Source organism: Miniopterus schreibersii (assembly GCF_964146895.1).
Source record: "Miniopterus schreibersii genome assembly, chromosome: 8".
Lineage (NCBI taxonomy): Eukaryota > Metazoa > Chordata > Mammalia > Chiroptera > Miniopteridae > Miniopterus > Miniopterus schreibersii.
The window spans coordinates 2,566,490-2,583,680 of NC_138109.1; the positions used below are offsets into that span (position 1 = coordinate 2,566,490).

At 60.9% G+C, this 17,191-nt stretch overlaps 1 protein-coding gene and 1 pseudogene across 2 annotated transcripts in view; one reads left to right on the top strand and one right to left on the bottom strand.

The window, feature by feature from the left end:
- Positions 1-398: 398 nt before the first annotated feature.
- Positions 399-1,281, bottom strand: LOC308560396 (keratin, type I cytoskeletal 18 pseudogene; annotated as a pseudogene). The gene is made up of 2 exons: positions 1,241-1,281; positions 399-1,121 (listed from the first exon to the last, which is right to left on the bottom strand). The product of its transcript is annotated as a keratin, type I cytoskeletal 18 pseudogene (transcript).
- Positions 1,282-2,045: 764 nt separating this feature from the next.
- Positions 2,046-17,191, top strand: part of EPHA2 (EPH receptor A2) — a 29,444-nt gene continuing 14,298 nt past the window's right edge. Inside the window, exons 1-3 of the mRNA XM_081146074.1 lie at positions 2,046-2,233; positions 6,943-7,010; positions 8,627-9,296. Of these exons, the coding sequence (XP_081002200.1) occupies positions 2,152-2,233; positions 6,943-7,010; positions 8,627-9,296 (820 nt within the window). The 5' untranslated portion in view covers positions 2,046-2,151. The remainder of the gene's footprint in view (positions 2,234-6,942; positions 7,011-8,626; positions 9,297-17,191) is intronic.

Below are 17,191 nucleotides of genomic sequence, written 5' to 3' on the forward strand. Positions count from 1 at the left end.
CAATTGGTTGCCTCCCACACGTGCTCCGACCAGGGCCAGGGATCAAGCCTGCAGCCCAGGTACGTGCCCTTGGCTGGAATTGAACCTGGGACCCTTGAGTCTGCAGGCCAATGCTCTAACCGCGGAGCCAAACTGGCTAGGGCTATTTTTAACGTTTTTATTGATTACTTTTTTTAGTGGGAGAGGAAGAGAGAGGGATAGCGATAGAAACAGCAATGAGAGAGAAACATCATCGATCAGGTGCCCCCTTGCACGCCCCACCTGGGGATCAAGCTCGCAACCTGGGCATGTGCCCTGACCGGGAATCGAATGGTGACCTCTTGGTTTCTGGGCCGACGCTCAACCACTGAGCCACACCGGCTGGGTGATCTCTGAACTTTTTATTGGCCTCCTGCCCCTCAAAGAGGTGCCCTGCTTCTGCTGCCTTGGCGCCTCAGAACTTTGGTGTCGTTGACCTCAGACACCACTCTGCTGTCCACGATCCTGCGGGTGGTGGTCTTTTGGATGGATTTCACGGAGTGGCTGTTGTCCAGGGCGTCACCAAGACCGAAGTCCTCCTCTTCTTCCAGCAGGTGGTGGTAGGTGGTGGTCTCCCCCTCCAGCTTGACCTTGATGTTCAGCAGGGCCTGGTATCCCTGGGCCTGGCGCTGCCCCTCTGCCGAGGTCTGGGCCGGCCCTGGCTCCAGGTGCAGCAGGATCCCTCCGAGCTGTTCCCCCTGCCTGGCATAGCGCGTCTCCACCTCCCCCAGGGCTGCCATCCAAGCGGACCTTCGGGGTCCTCATCGAGTCCAGGTGGATCTCCAAGGACTGGAACGTACGTCACGGCTCCGTGAGTGTCTTCTCAGCAGCCCCTATCTCAGGGCTCTGCAAGGTGACCACCGCGGTGCTCTCCTCAGCCTGCTGGGACCAGTACCTGTCTAGCTCCTCTCGGTCCTTCCGAGCCAGCTTGTCATACTGGGCCCGATGCCCGCCATGATCTTGCTGAGGTCCCGAGACTTGGGGGCATCCAACTCCACGGTCAGCCCAGAGTTAGCGCCTGGTTTTGTAAACCATTTACTTCCTTCTCATGGTTCTTCATGAAGAGCGGCTGCTCCTTGAGAGCCTCCATCTCTGTCTCTGGTCTGGAAGTAACGCCCCCCACCCCCACCCCGTCCCTGACCTGGGGCCCCTTACTCCGCAGGTGTTCCTGCGTTTTGCTCTCTAGTCTCCATCTCCGATTATCAGCCTCCAGGCTCCTCACCCTCTCCCGGCAGGAGGCCCGTGGCCACTCAGGTACTGCATGGCCTCCTTCGTGGTCTGGATGCTCCCTGTGCCCGCCAGACCCCCGGCCGCCCCAGACACTGGTGGAGTGGGACACGGAGATCTGGGAGCCCGAGCCCCTGGCGCCTGCAGAGAGACACTGGCCGCGCTGCTGGCTGGCCGGGCCAGGGGCTGTGTCACTGCCCTGGGCCTAGGGTCCGGGAGCTGGTGGAGACCCTGGAGCAGGTGCTCAAGCTCATGCAGTTCAGGGAGGAGGGAGAGACGCCAAGACTCAGGTTGGAGCTGAAGGCTGCTGTATGCTTAGAGGTGCTCCCCACAGCTTCCCAGGTCCAGGGAAAAGGGCCTGTGGGTCTATTTTGCAGCTCCCCTCCTAGGCACGCTGCTAGAGAGGCAACTGCTTCCTGCCCCGCCCGTGCACCACCCGGCCCATTGCAGCCCGGGTCTCAGGCCAGCGTCCAGTCGGGTCCCAGAGGGCAAAGCCTGAGGGTGGGGATGGCTCAGAGCAAAATCATGCTGGGGCCTGGGGCGAGGAGCCCGGCTCAGGGAGCACCCGCGGGCACTGGCACTTTAAGGCGCTCAAACTTGGGAAGGCCTGGGCGGGGTGAAGGGCGGGCACCCGGAGTCCCGAGGGCCCCAAGGTCCCGTCCAACCCCCTGCCTTCCTCTCCGGGTGCCAGCCCAGCCCCTTTAAAGACATTCCTGGGGGCGTGGCCTGCGTGACGTCACGCGGGCATGAATGAACAGGAGCCGGCTCTCACTCCCCTTCCATTAAAGCTTTGGGCGCAGGAGGCGCACGAGCGGCGCGCGGGCTGCGGGCGGGAGCGGAACCCCGAGGCCGGCGTGCGGGCGTCCGGGAGGCGGGCACGGGCCGGCCGAGAGCGCGGAGGGCGGCATGGAGCGCCGGGCACCCCGAGCCTGCCTCGCCCTGCTGTGGGGCTGCGTGCTGGGCGCCGCCTGGGCGCAGGGCAAGGAAGGTGAGTTGTGCGCGCCCCGGACGCGCGGCCGGCGTCCCGGACCTCGGCGCCTCCGGGAGCCCCGCGCGCTTCCACCCGCGCAAGTTTGGAAACCGGCCTGGCGCCGCCGAGTCCCGGAGCGCTGGGGTCCGGAGGGCGCGCGGGCTGCGGTTGGGACGAACCTGGGACCCCCCCGCCCCCTCTCCACCATCGCCGCCGCCGCCGCCGCCGCCGCACCCGGGGTTTTAGGGGCTGGGGGGTCCAAAGGGAAGAGGCCCAGGAGCGCCCGAAAGGGGAACGCGACGCGGGCCACGCGGTTGCAGCCCCGGGGCGGCTTCAGGGGTGCGTCCCGGCTGGGGCGCGGGGGTCCCGTGGAGAATGGGGGGTGTCTGGAGGACTTTCCGTGCGCGGACCCCGCCCCTGGGTGACCTGGCCGGACTATGAATGGACTGCCCCGCGTGCTCCGATGTTGCGGAGAAGGCGCTTCTGCGGAGGCCCCCCCTTCACTTTGGGAGGGGGGGCTCTTGGGCTGGCGGGGAGCCCCCTGTGCGGAAGTCCCTGCGCCCTGAGATTTTTTTTCTCTCTCCACGCCCCCTTTTGCCCAGCCCCCCCCGCCCCCCCCCCAGGCCGGGAAGAGCGCGTGAGGGCAGTTTCGGGGCGCCTGCCCACGCGTAGCCTTCCTCCCTTCCTTCCCACCCCGCGCGCGCTCCCAGGCTCGGCGCGCAGGTTCGCGGCCCCGAGTGGGACGGGAAGTCGCCAAGTCCAGCGTTCTGAGCGCGGGGTGACTCAGAGCAAGGAAATGCGGCAGGTGGGGGCGCGGCCTCGAGGTGTGGAGCCGGCACCCAAGGGCCCCCGAGGAGTCCGGGCACCCGAGGCTGGGCCCTGAATCACCCGCCCGCGCCCCGGCGCTCCCCGAGGGCTGGGCCCGCGGGCGTGGGGATGGGGGCGTTGCTCCTCAGCTAGGGCCCTGGAGAAGATGGGGGGCCCCTTACCCGTGCCCAGAGACCTCCCTGCCCACCCAGCAGAGGCCGGCTTCAGCCTCCCCTGGTGGGAACAAGCTTTTGGGAACCAGTTTTCCGCTGGCCCGGGCAGCGAGGCTTCCTGCGCCCCGCCTGGGGGAAGTGCAGAGGAAGCCCTGGCCCGGTGGGAAGTTTCCTTGAGCTGCGCCTTCTTTTTCCGTCTCCCCGGCTGAGGTCCGGGGTTTTGCCTTCCCTAGTTAAGAGGTGAAGCTGGAGAGCTGGAGCTCTTGGGGGTGGAGGGGTGGAGTGGCATTGGGTCCCAGGCCCCGGGGTCCCCGGAGGCTCCTGGTGCCACCTTGCCAGAGGAAAGGTGGCTGGGATTTCTATGGCCCTCAATACCCCCCCCCCCAGCGTCTGGCCCTCTCCCTTCCTTGGGGACTGTGGTTGGAGAGAAGGGGAGAGACAGCTGGACTCACTACGGGCCTTTTTCAAAGGCTGCCCGTGGGGGCTGGAGGATTAGGCTGCGCGGACTCGCAGGGTGATTGTTTTCCTGCAGCCCCGCCAGCAGCCTGGAGGCCTGGCGCTGCCTGGTCCCCTTGTTGCTATGTTGAGCCCCCCCCAGCCTGGATGACTAGCCCCCCACTGCCATGGGATGGGGGAGGAAAAGGGTGTGTATGGCAGAGTCCCCCCTGGGGAAGGGGGGATATTGGTACGGAGGCCCGGGGGGGGGGGAATGGCCCAATGGCAACTGCCAGTTTATGTTCTTGGGGATTCAGGCTGGATTCGGGGATTCGGGGTGGAGTGGGGACTGGGGACTAGAGGAGAGAGGGCACGCATGTCCCCTTCGCCCTGAACCCAGGCTGCTGCTCAGGCCTGTTCTTTCTCGCCCCCTCCCCTTGGGCAGAGGAGCCAGGCTGCGTTTGGAGACTCCCATGGAGCCCGTTAGATTCTGAACAGACACGGACTCCTTTACAAGAGGGGAAACTGAGGGAGGCCCAAGCCTTCCCAAGCCAGGGCCCTCTGCACAGCGAAGGTTCAGACCTGAGCATCTGGCTTCTTGGGCTGCCAGAGCCCAGGGCCCTTGCCTTGTGATTTCATGGCGGATTTTCCTGAGAAGCGGGAATGGCCGGGCAAGGGGTACAGGGGCTGCCGGCTTGAGGTGGCTGGTGGGAAAAGGCCCGGGGTGCTCAGGAGGCCTGGAAAGTCCTTGCTTCTCGATTTCTGTAAGAACCCAGTTTGCAGCTCTGTCTCCTTCCCCTTTTTTCTTCATCCTGCCCCCCCCCCCCGGGTCTCTTGCCTCCCCTTTACCCAGTCTTGGTTAGAGAGGGACAGGGGAACAGGGAGGTGGCACTGGGGGAGTGGGAGGTAGTGTTGCCTTTGGACCCGCAAGGGTGACGCTGATGATGGATGGAACTTAAGGCTGAGAGGAGGCTTTGCTGGGGGTGGAGTGAGGGCCGGTGGGCTCCTGGCTGAGGGGCTCCCAGGCCCCCACCCCTTCCAGGGAAGCAGGTGCCTCAGTCCCTGGAAGAGCTGAGGAGAGAGCCCATCGGGTCAGGGTGGAGGGACAGCCAGGGCTGGGCTCCTGTTCCTTGTGATCGGTTCGAGGGAATTTCCCAGGAGGGGGCTCCTTCCTGTGTGAAGGCTTTTTTCTTCTCAGATCGAGCCCTGTGATAGCTCCAGAGGCAGGCCTGCGGGCTGGAAGGGGAGCAGCGCTCTGGCAGGGGTGGGGGTTTCCCTCTGTGTCAGATGAACCCCTCAGAGCCTTGGAGTCATGAGCGCCCTCCCTTGGGCATGGACTACGCTTCCTTCCTATCTGGGGGGCCGAGTGTTGCAGGGCTGAGAGGAGCACGCCCCACTGTTGTGTGTCGTTTCCCCCCCCCCCACACACCACCACTACCACCCCAGCTGGAGCCAGGAACCTCCAGATTTCTTCCTGTGTAACCGGAACATTCCATTTGCTAGAGGAGTTAGTGAATTTTCCAAGCCTGGGCCCTGGGCATGTCTGAACAAATCCCTGCCCCATCCACCCTCTGGCCCCCTCCCCTCTCCTTAGGGTCCTGGGGCAGGTGCCACCTCGTATTTCCTCTCCCCGGTCTGGGCTGCCGGGCCCTTCCTAGAGAGTTTTGGTCCTGGTCAGCGGTCAGAAGTCAGTGCCTCACACCTAAGACGTAGGTCTAGACTCTTCCCAGGTCCCTCACTTGACCCACCCCCAGTCCCCATCTCTAAATCAGGCCCCTCTGTTCTCCCTGCCTGCCTGGAGTTCCACCCTAGACTCCTCCCAGGTCCTGGCTGCGAGGAATGCTGCTTTCTTTAAAATATATATTTATTTTTTTAATTTTTTAGATAGAGAGGAAGGGAGACAGAGAGATAGAAACATTGATGAGAGAGTCGTTGATCGGCTGCCTCCTGCACACCCCCTACTGGGGGTGGAGCCCGTGACCTGGACATGTGCCCTGACCGGGAATCGAACCGTGGACCTCTTGGTTCACGGGTTGACGCTCGATCGCTGAGCCACGCCGGCCGGGCAGAATGCTGCTGCTTGAGGTTGCAGTCCTCATGCTCCAGGGCCCAAAGGAAGGGGGTACTTGGTCCCTTACCCTCTCCACCTTAGAGCTTTACCCTCTGAATTTGTGGACCTTGCTTAGGTTCCATGCCTCAGTTTCCCCAATCTCCTTGCCCTCCAGGGTGGGTGGTGCCTGTTGGCAGCTACCTGGACTTTCCTTGGAGATGGAGGAAGAGCAGTACCCAAGGTCTTGGGTCTTGGCTACCGCCATTGAGCCCGGCGGAGAGCCAGAGGGGACAGGTGGGAGCTGCCCAAGGTCAGGGCTAGATCTAGGGAAACCCCAGCAGAGAGTCCCTCCCTTGAGCTCCATGTGCCTCACTGGGGACAACATGGCCCTGGAACCCGGTCCCTCTGGGCCTGGAAGTCCCTTCTAATGGTTTCCATCCTTAGTCCCACAGGTGCCTCTGGCAGGACAGTGGCCAGGGGCTGAGGGACAGGCCAGCGGGAGTGACTTTCCCAAGGAGGGGACCTGGCCAGCTGTGTGTATCTTTGGGCCCCTCCGAGAGGCCCCTGTGGGTTCGAGGCTTTATTCCGCCTGCTCTGTGGCTTTTGTGGCAGGAAGATTGGTTTCCAGACCCCCCCCCCACCGTTTCCCCCTCCACTCCCCAGAGCCGGTCCCACCTGTTAGCAGCCCTCTCTCCTTGGAGTGCCACAAGACACATGTGTACATGTGTGTGAGCATATGTGTGTGCTGTGTGGCTGGGTGGGGTTGAGGATGTTTTATGCCCCAGGCGGGGGGATGGGAGAGTAGACAGGAGGGTCCCCAAGGCCCACATGCTTGTGAGGTGCTCCCAGAGGCCTTGTTCCAGGAAGCAGACAGGGCAGCCTGGTGTCGCATAACAGCCCCAGCTCCCTGCCCAGCTGCTGTCCCCCCGCTGGGCTGAGCTCTGTCCTGCTCTGCCCAGCTGGAGGGTGACTGAGAGGGTGGCATGACTGGATCTGTGGCCAAGGGGACAGGAGTCCTGGTCTTTGCCCAAACTGCCGTGTGGCTTTGACTGGGTCCCATCCCTTCCCTGGCCTCTGTTTCCCTCTTTGTTGAGGGCTGAGTCCCTTGGATATGGTGGCCCTGTACAGCGGGGTCTCTCTCTGAGGGCCGAGGAGGCCGACAAGGACTCTTGGGGCTCCTGGAGGACGCTCCCCTTTCTCGCCGTGGCCTGACCCCTGGAGATGCCCCCGAGCTCACCGGCCTCCTCTCCCATCTCTTCCAGAAGTGTTATTGGACTTTGCCGCAGCTAACGGGGAACTCGGCTGGCTCACGCACCCGTATGGCAAAGGGGTAAGCCTTCGGGATCGGCGGGGGCGGGGGCGTGGGGACGCTGAGACCCGCGGAGGTGAGGCCAGTCTGGATCCAGCCGCTCAGCCGGGGTTCATACTTCGTGTCCTGCTTCTCACACCAGGCCCAGAGCCAGCCTTCCGGGTGGGCTGGGGATTCGAAAGGGACAGGGAAGGGGCCTGGGAGGTGCAAAGAGCTGGGAGACAGCTGAAGGCCCTGGCAGGGGCCCTGGGGAGTTCCCTTTAGCCTGGGGCTGGGAGGGGTGGTGGCAGCCACCCTGGGCTTGGATGCCACCCGGGGGCTGATGGTCAGGGGCCCATCTCGGGAGGGAGGGGGTTAAAGGCTCCCCCTATCTTCCAGGTCCCAGTTCAGGAGGTGAGGGGTGAGGGAGGGACAGGGAACAGTGGCTCCCCGGTGCCCGCCCCCCCCAGCCCAGGAAAAAGATCAGGTTCCTTCCTGCTGGGCCCCTCTCTCTGCTCCCCCAGCTGTTGCTTCCCCTTCCTGCTCAGGGCTGAGTTTGTTTTGTCTCCCCCCCATCCAAGTTTTCTCCCCTCTGCCCTGGGCTGTTAGGACTGGGACCCGAGGGCAAGATTCTGGGGCCCTTTCTCCGGCTTTGCGCATCACTACCATGTGGTCTTGGGGAAGATAGTGCTGCTCTCTGGGCCTCAGTTTGCCCCTCTGTACAATGGGCCCTTGCTGAGTTTGCCCTGGGGCCATGAGCCAGGGAGAAGTGTGTCTCCAGGGGGCTAGTTGGGACAGTTCCCACAGCTGGCCAGAGATCTCTGTGAGTTAGGTGCTTATCCCTGGTCACCTTAGCTCCAAGGAGGCCTGGGGTGTAGCTCTAGCAGGTTTCCAGGATCCTGGAATGTCCAGCCGGGAGGGATCTCAGATCACTCCTTGTAACCCCTTCATTAGACAGAGCGGGAAACTGAGGCCCAAGGGCATTCGAGACCTTGGCTTTTGTCACATAATGCGGCCCAGGCCTCTTGCCTCCGCTCATCTGCTTTCACTCATTCACTCACTTGTTCATTCATCAGACACTTTCCTGAGTATCTCCTCTGTCCCAGGTAGGCCCTGTGCGTACAGAAATGAATTAGATGCAGTCCCTACCCCGAGGAACTCAGAATCTAGCGCGGGAGCCAGATGTAGGCATTACGGCTTAAGGTGCCAAGTACAGTGACAAAGGGGGCGTGAGACTGGGAGCCAGAGAAGCTCCCTTGGCCCAACCTGGGAGGTCTTCCTGGAGGAAGCCGGGCTGTGTTCTGAGGAAGGAAGAGAATGGTCTTATCCATCCCAGTGCACAGATGGAGACTTTGAGGCTCGGAGAGCTTGAGGGCTCCACCCCAGGTCACACGGAGCCCCATTCTCCACCCTGGCTCCCAAGTCTAACATAGAGGTTCGGCACCCTGACACCGGGATCAGAAACAGTGGGGGGACGGTTCCTGGCTCAGTGCTTCTAGTGTGTGGGTCACACGAAGCACCTCTCTGGGCCTCAGTTTCATTCCCTGTAGAATGGGGACAGAAGGAACCGAAAAGCGTCCTTCTGACGCCCAGCTCTGTCCCCTGGGCCTCCGTTTCCCCCCCGGGAGCCCACCCACACTAACCTGTCCCCCTCACAGTGGGACCTGATGCAGGCCATCATGAACGACACGCCCACCTACATGTACTCCGTGTGCAACGTGGTGGCGAGCGACCAGGACAACTGGCTCCGCACCAACTGGGTGTACCGTGGCGAGGCCGAGCGCATCTTCATCGAGCTCAAGTTCACCGTGCGGGACTGCAACAGCTTCCCGGGGGGCGCCAGCTCCTGCAAGGAGACCTTCAACGTCTACTACGCCGAGTCCGACGTGGACTATGGCACCAACTTCCAGAAGCGCCAGTTCCGCAAGATCGACACCATCGCGCCCGACGAGATCACGGTCAGCAGCGACTTCGAGGCCCGCCAGGTGAAGCTGAACGTGGAGGAGCTCTCCGTGGGGCCGCTCACCCGCAAGGGCTTCTACCTGGCCTTCCAGGACATTGGCGCCTGCGTGGCCCTGCTCTCCGTCCGCGTCTACTTCAAGAAGTGCCCCGAGCTGCAGCAGGGCCTGGCCCGCTTCCCTGAGACCGTCGCCGGCTCGGACGCACCTTCCCTGGCCACCGTGCCTGGCACCTGCGTGGACCACGCTGTGGTCCCCCCCGGGGGCGAAGAGCCCCGCATGCACTGCGCGGTCGACGGCGAGTGGCTGGTGCCCATCGGGCAGTGCCTGTGCCAGGCGGGCTACGAGAAGGCGGAGGACACCTGCCAGGGTGAGTGACGGTGCAGGGTGGCAGGGAAAGGGGGTGCTGGGGTGGAGGCTGTGTGCCTGGGCCCCGCTCTCGGATCTGGGCCTGTGGGACCCCGGTAAGGTCATCTCCACTCTGACGGGCAGTCGCTCCTTTGAGTCTAGTGTGGAAGTTACAAGTAAGGACTCTAGGACAAGGCCCGGGCCAGTGTGGCTCAGTGGTTAGAGCATCGGCCCATGGACTGAAGCATCCTGGGTTCAATTCCGGCCAAGGGCACATACCTGAGTTGTAGGTTCTATCCCATGTGCAGGACTCTGAAAAGCAATGGAAAAAATATCCTCGAGTGAGGATTAAAAACAATAAAATAGGACTCTAGGACAAGAATGCCTGGCTTCAAATCCCAGCTCTACATTTAGCTGTGTGACTTTAAGCCAGTTCCTTAATCTCTCTGTACCTGAGCTTTCTCATCTGTAAAGTGGAGATGAACACAGTGCCCATGGTGTAGAGTTGTTATGATAATTAAATGACTCAGTGCTCATAAAGTGATTAGGTCAGTGTCTGACACATAAGTGTTTTTAAGTGCGGTTGTTATTTTATATTCATCCCACAAGAACATCTTGAGAATCTATACATATATACCAGCCCTGTGGACACCTGGTCTGGTCCCAGGAGCTTAGTTCCTTCTCTATTAACTCACTGTGTGACCTGAGGCAAATCGCTTAACTTCTCTGGGTCTTGAGCAGCTTTTCTGTACATGGAGGTCAGTGAATTGGACCCAGGATTCACATCCCCTGGCTCCACAGAAGAATTATCTGGGGAGCTTTTGAAAAATGCCTGTGTTGGTGCCCAAGCTGGTTTGGCTCAGTGGTTAGAGTGTCCGCCCCCCCGACTGAAGGGCCTTGGGTTTGATTTCAGTTAAGGACATGTACCTCAGGTGCAGGCTGGATCCCTGCCCTCGTCAGGGCACGTGCAGAAGGCAACCAACCGATGGGTCTCTCTCACATCAACGTTTCTCTCTCCCTCTCTCTCCCTTCCACTCTCTGAAAAGCAATGAAAAAAATATTCTCTGGTAAGGATTAAAAAAAGAAAATTTTTTTAAAAGAAAAAAAGAAAAGTGCCTGTGTTGGGGGAAAGGTAGAAGGGAGATCTAGGACCTGCCCCCCCTCACCACCACCTCCCGCCTGACCCTCCCCAGGGCCAGAGACCCAGGTTCTCTCATAGGGGCTTCTACTGATGACACATCAAACCCAGAGAGGCGGCCAATTAAATCAGACTCTGTGGGAACGGGGCCCGGGCATCAGTGAGCGCGCTTCGGGAGGCTGTGGCTTGGCCCCGCCAGGGCCTGTGACAGCGGAAATCTCTACCAACTTGGGGTTTTTTTCAATGGGTGGTTTTTTTCTGGAAGCGGCTGCAGGGCAGGGCACTTGTGGAATGCAGGCCGGCCTTTGGAAGGCCAGCTCATCCCCTCTCTCCAGGAGGTTCTTCGCTGAGATAAGCAGGGTGTGGAGAAATTGGGGAGTTAGTCCCCGCGGTTGGCCGTACCCGCTGGGTGACCTTGAGTAAATCTCGCTCCATCTCTGGCCTCAGGTTTCCTGTCAGTAAAATGCGAAGTTTAGCCCTGGCCTGTTTGGCTCGGTGGTTAGAGTGTCAGTCCTCGCACGGAAGGGTCCCAGGTTCGAATCTGGCCAGGGGCGTGTACCTCGGTTGCAGGCTCGATCGGTGGCCCCAGGTGGGGCGCATGCGGCAGGCAACCCATCGATGTGTCTCTCTCACGTGGATGTTTCTCTCTCTGTCTCTCCCTTCCACTCTCTCTGAAAAGCAATGGGAAAAATATCCTCAGGTGAGGATTGACCAAAAAAAAAGTGAATTTCAAGTGTAACAGCTGACTCTGTACTTGGTTTTTAGCCACGGATCCTACAACCTGCAAAGCGGGTTCAAGTGTTGGAGGAGCCCGAAGCCCTTTCTGATAGGCCCCGCTTGCCTCCTAAAACAAACCTCAGAACCTCGCTTAACACAGCCTGCAAACCCCGAGATGAGAAGTTCCCTAAGAGCCTTTACGGGCATACCCCTGTGGTGTGGTCTCTGTCCCGGCCGTCCCTGACACCCCACTCTCCTCCCCGGCTCCCCTCGGCAGCCCCCTGATTTAGGTGACCTCAAGGGTACCCTCCCAGTTTCAGACAATGACTAGGGGGTGGGGGGGCGAGGCAGCCCAGTGGGTTGAGCGACTCCTCCCACATGACATCCTCACACAAGAATGCGGGGGTGGGGGTGAGGGGCAGCTGAAAACTTTCCACAGGCTGGTAATTCAGGCCCTGTAGAGATAAGTGGACGGTTGGGGCTGGGGGGTGTCTCTCCAGCAAGGGGGTCAGCCTTCCCTCCCCCAGGGGTGGGAGGTGGGGGTCAGGCGTCTGGCAGGCTTTGTTTGGGAAAAGCTAGCATGCCCCAGGGTAGGGAGGATGGGTATCCAACAGCGAAATCTTTGACTTGACTTGGCTGCTGGGACCCTCTCAACGGCCAGCCACCTGCTGCCCTGCGTCTCTTTGCCCGGGATCCCTCTACCCAGATTCCCTCCAGTGGGCTTCGGGGGTCCTCTGCATGGCTGGGAACCTCCCACTGGCTTCTGTGTCTCCCTGCAGACCTTCCCCAGCAGCCCCTGGTCACCGCGCTGACAGCTTCCACAGACGAGGGCTCTCCAAGGGCGGGCACGAGCTCGGCAGGCCCTTCATCTGCACGCTCTTGCTGACTTTGCACCACTTTTCTGGAATCTGAGGCTCAGAGAGGCTCAGACACTTGCTTGGAGTCACACAGCTAAGATGTGGCTGCATCAGGACTTGAATCCGAACGACGCAGCGGCGTCCAGGCTAGAGGATGGGTCAGGAAGTGGGGCGGGAAATGACCTGTTTCTTTGGAATCCCTGACTCAGCTCTTGGCCTTGGGAACAGCTCTCAGGGCAGCCCCAGGATGGCAGGTCCTAGAGCAGGAGGTGAGGTGAATGGGGGGCGGTTACTGAGCGTGTTTTGAGGGAGAAATTGAGGGCGGTGCAGGGTCCGCCCCCCTGCCTGACCCTCCACAGGGCCGTAGACCTGGATTCTCCCTTTGGGGCTTCTCTTGATGACACACTGTGCCCGGAGCACGGACTTGGGTACCCTGAGGTCACCCAGCACCTGGTCTGGGTTATTCCCAGAGTTTATTTCTCCTCAAGGTTCTTTCCCCAGGAAGCTCGGAGCTCAGGAAAGAGTTAAATGGACAACGGAAGGGAGGCACCTCCCAGGTGTTGTGTTGGGCAGGTGGGCACACTGCCCGGAGAGCTCTCGGGAGCTATGTCAGGAATGAGCCAGCTTCCCTCCAGCACCCCCGCCCCATCCCCCCTCCGGCCTGGAGGACAGTGGAGTCACTCAGGCTGACCGTCATCTCCCCCGGGGCAGCTCCGTCTCCCTGTTCGGCTCCACTTCCTGTGCTGACATTGGCCACTGTGCTGGCGGCCCCCCGGCTGGCGCCTCGGCCACGGGGACTGCCGGCCAGGTGAGCAGGTGGCCAGCGGCTTTGGCCAGAGGCTCGGCCCAGCGGCTGGGAGGCCGGAGCTGGGGGTGGGGGGGGTGGGGGCTTGGGGATTCCCTCCTTGAGGACTCCTGCGCCCTTACGGGGCCTGGCTCCAAGGGAGTGTCCCCTCTACTTTAGTTTCTCTGTTCCTGGTTCATAGGGACACCCCACCCCAGGCACCATGCTAGGCGTTTCACAAGCACCCAGAGGGGCTGAGGACTTTATTCCCACTTTACAGATGAGGACACTGAGGCCCAGAGAATGGAAACAGTGACCAAAAGAGCTGGGGCCTGGAATAAGGAGGGCAGTACACTGTCCCCACTTGCCCCTGGCGTGTGTCCTTCTACCTGCAGCTGGGTGAACTTGCTGAGTCCCCTCTGGGCCTCAGTGATCCGAGTCTATCTCCTGTGACTTCCGCTGTGGCTCAGTCTGAGAACTGGGTTCTCTGCCAGACTGCTGACTCCGTGACCTCCCCATGTGGCAAGGAGCCGGGTCCTAGCGCTGGCCACCAGAGTGGCCCAAGCCTAGACGAGGGTCCATAGCTGAAGGGGAGGCATCCCCCGGGCAGGAGATGACTCTGGTTAAGAAGGATCATAGGCAGGGTGGCCTTGGGCCAGGGCAGGGGCTGTTGGCAGGGTCCCTGCTTTCTCAGGACGTGGCTGGGGGCTCTGTGTGCTCTCAGTTCTTTGGCTTGTTCCCTCCCTGGGGTGCGCCATCGGGCCTCAGTTCTGTGGAGTTACCTGGCCTGCCGGAGTGGGACGTGGGTGGCAGCCCCCCCCCATGCCTTGTCTGCCTCACCCTCCGCTCACACTGGGGGCAGATCCAGGTGCTGGCAGCTCCTTGGGGAGGCCCCTCCCTCACCGGAGGTGAGTGAGTCCCCAGAACGGAAGGAAGGAGGTGAGGGAAAGCAAATAGAAGATAAAAGGCCTGCGGGAGGGAGAGAGCAGGAAACTGGGAGACAGGGTGAGGGGAGCCTGCTTATCAAGGCCTGGTGGAGGAATGCACCCCAAGATAACTCCCCAGGGCGTGTGTGTGAAAGGGGAAAGGTGCTCGCAGCAGTGGGGCCATGGGGACACCTGCTTCTGTGAGGACAACAGGGCATGCTGGGAGTAAAAAGCCCCCAGGGCCCGGAGTTATCAGTTCCCCTCATTTGCTGGGTCAGTAACTTCTGGGTTGCCGCTGGCTGCCTGTCAGGGCACGAGACAAAGTCCACACTCTGCAAGCTTGGGCTGAGGTGGTGCACACCGGCTGGGCACAGCTTGGGGAGGTGACTGGCCCCAGGTGAATTGCTACCGTGACCTCCTGGCCCTATGACCTCCCCACCACTGGCGTGAGAGGTGATTGGGCCTGGGGAGCAAGAGCTCTGCCAGGGGCTGGATTTGCGTCATGCCAGAGGGCGTCTGTCCCTGAGTCACCCCACGCTGCCACCTGAGGGGAGGGCACGGGGAACTGGAAAAACCGGGGTACAGCCCAGGGTGCAGCCACTGTGCCCCAGTTCCCCTGCTCAAAGTGGTCCAGGCCTGCCAGGTGACTGGGGCCAGAGAAGATCTTCACAGGTGTGCCAGAGCCAGGTGTGTGCCAGGCAGGCAGATGCCCCGGTGTGCCATCCCCACAGGGTCTCCCCGGGCACCAAAACACTGCTCACTTCTCTGGGCCTAGAGTGCGTGTTTAATGTGCACTTCGTAGGTCTTACCATTCACTCACACATTCATTCATTCATCCAGCCATCCGTCCAGTCCACAAATGTTAGCTGAGCCCCTACTGCACGCCAGACCCTGTGCTGGGCCATTGGACACAAATAAATCGGACCCATTCATGCTCTCCAAGAGCTGCCAGTCTCCTAGAGGCTTCAGATATGTGCTGGAATCATTTCAGAGGGAGCACTAAAGCCAGGCTCTGAATTCCCCTGGAGCAGAAACGGTGTTTATCTACCTCGCCTTTGTATCCCAGCACCCAGCGTTGTGCCAGACACGTAGGAAGTGCTCGATCTCTATTTGGTAAATATAACATTGAGTAACAGGTGCCCTGATGGGGCAGGAGGGAGCCAGAACTGGGCAGCCTGGGAGGGCTGTGTAGAGGAGCTCTGTGCTACCCAAGCCGGGTACTGAAGGATGCCTAAGAGTGTGCTGGTTGGCTAGGGCCCAGTGAGTATTGTGTGTAGGTGACTGAGCGTGTGTGAACACCAGTGTGACCCCTGTCCCCACCTGCCCCTGCCCAGAGCACCAGGAAGCCCAATCAGGCAAAGTCAGGAAGATCCGGGAGCTTGCTTGTGTCCTGCACATGAACTCCGAGGCCCCTGAGCCCTGGCATGCTCCGGCGTGGCCCCGGGGACAGCCCCTGAGAGCGCTGTGGCTGGAGGAGGGGCAGCACCCTCTCAGGCAAGCACATGCCCTGTTGCTGCTGCCCCTCCGCTGTGTTATCTGGCACATCCGCAGCGGAAATCTCTCCAAATTCCCTCTTTCCTGCCGGCAGCGGGCGGGCCACCCCCAGGCTCTAGGGCCAGGGAATGGAACCCGACTCTTCCCCCTGCTTCCTCCTCTTGGCATAGGGCTGGGGAGCAGCCACGTGGTTGTGGCGTGGGGATTGTGGGGGCTTGCAGGTGGCTAAAGCCTTTCGCAGAACCGAGCCTGAGTGGGAGGGCCCACAGCCCCCTCCCCAGCCCGAGAGCGGGACTGGGAAGGTGCAGCTGGGACTCGGAGGCCCTCGGGCGGCCCCCCTGCCGGCGCTGGGCCTTCTGCGGCTGCAGGCGCCCGGCGGTGGGCCCCTGCCGACCAGCCCGAGCATTGGGGGGAATCGAAGTCCCAGGCTTCACATGGCCCGGCTTTCTGGAGTTTCGTCGTTGCTGGAAGATTTGGGAGAGGAGAGGGCTGTTTTTATAAGAGATGTGAGGATGAACACATAATACGATAAATACAACAGGAGACTTGAAGGGCCTCTGGGACTTGAAGGAGGCCACTCTGGCCACCCGAGCAACCTCCCTGGGTTTGACTCCGCCCTTTTCGAAAACAAGAATGTGCCCTGTGTGAGGAGCCCCCCCGCCCCACCCCCTTTCCCAGCTGCGCTGAGATCAGTCTTGGGGTTTTCTGGGTGTTGAAGCAGGTCGGGCGCCATCCCCTCTCTCTCGGGCTTCTTCCCGAACACCAAGGCCTTGTTGCTCTGAATCGAGGAGCTCGTGGGAACGGAGAGGGGCTCGGAGAGTCAAGAGTCCTGGGTTTAGGTTTTGGTTTTGTGCCCTAGGAGCCCGCTGGCCCGGGACGGGTTCTTCTGCCTCTCTGGACATCCGATTCCCCTCCTCCAAAGAGGAGTGGATGTGACAGGGCCCAAGTGCCGCAGGCTTATTGTGGGGAGTCAACGAAGGGCAGGCGCCTGGCCCGGGGGCTGCGCACAGTGGTTGTTTTATTGTTGCTGCTGCTGTTGTTAATCCTGATCGGAGGATATTTTTTCCATAGATTTTTAGAAAGAGTGGAAGGAGGGTGGGAGGGGGAGAGAGAGAGAAACATTGATGTGAGAGGACACACCATTTGGTTGCCTCCTGCACGTGCCCTGACCTGGCCGGGGATCCAACCTACAACCCAGGTACATGCCCTTGACCGGCATGGAACCCGCGACCCTTCGGTGCACAGGCCGACGCTCTAACCACTGAGCAACACCGGCCAGGGCTGCACACAGCTGTTTAATCAGCGGTCAGTGTTTGTTATGGGGGCTCCAGGCTCTGCACAGGGCAGGGGTCGGGTCCCAGACCCCCTCTGTCCTGGACAAGCCCCCTTTCCTACAGCACATGCCCAAGCTCTTGAGTCCTGTCCCAACTCCCAGCCCCACTCCCCCCCTCTGCTCGCATAAGGGACTGGACAGGAGGTAGGCTCTGTCCAAGGTTTTTCTTAACAGTGTGGCTCTGGCTGTGCCCCTGTTTTCTACATGAAACCTTCAGTGGCTGTCGGCCTGGCATTGAAGGCTCGTCTCATTCTGGTTCCTGGAGACGGCTCAGCCTTTCCTGCCTGCTGTTCCCCCGACTTTTGTGTCCACAAAGCCACTCATACTTTCCTTAGTCATGCTGTTTCTCACCCCTACCTCTTCCCAATATTTCTACCCTGCTGAACTCCTACTCAGCCGCCAAGCCCCAGCTGAAATATCTCCTCAAGACCTCTGGCCAAGGCTGTTTCCACCCCTTAGCCCTTTGCCCACTCCTTTGTGGTAGACATGGTCACATGCTCTTGCTCCCTGAGTCCAGGGGCTTTGTCTCCCCTCAGGGTCCCTGCCCAGCATGGGGCCGAGCACAGAGCCCTGGGTCAGCTGGTGTTGGGTGAGCGTAGCACTGAGGTTGGAAGTGTCTTGGGACCCCCTTCACAGGTTAAGCTGAAGGAGGGTACTGGTGATTGTAA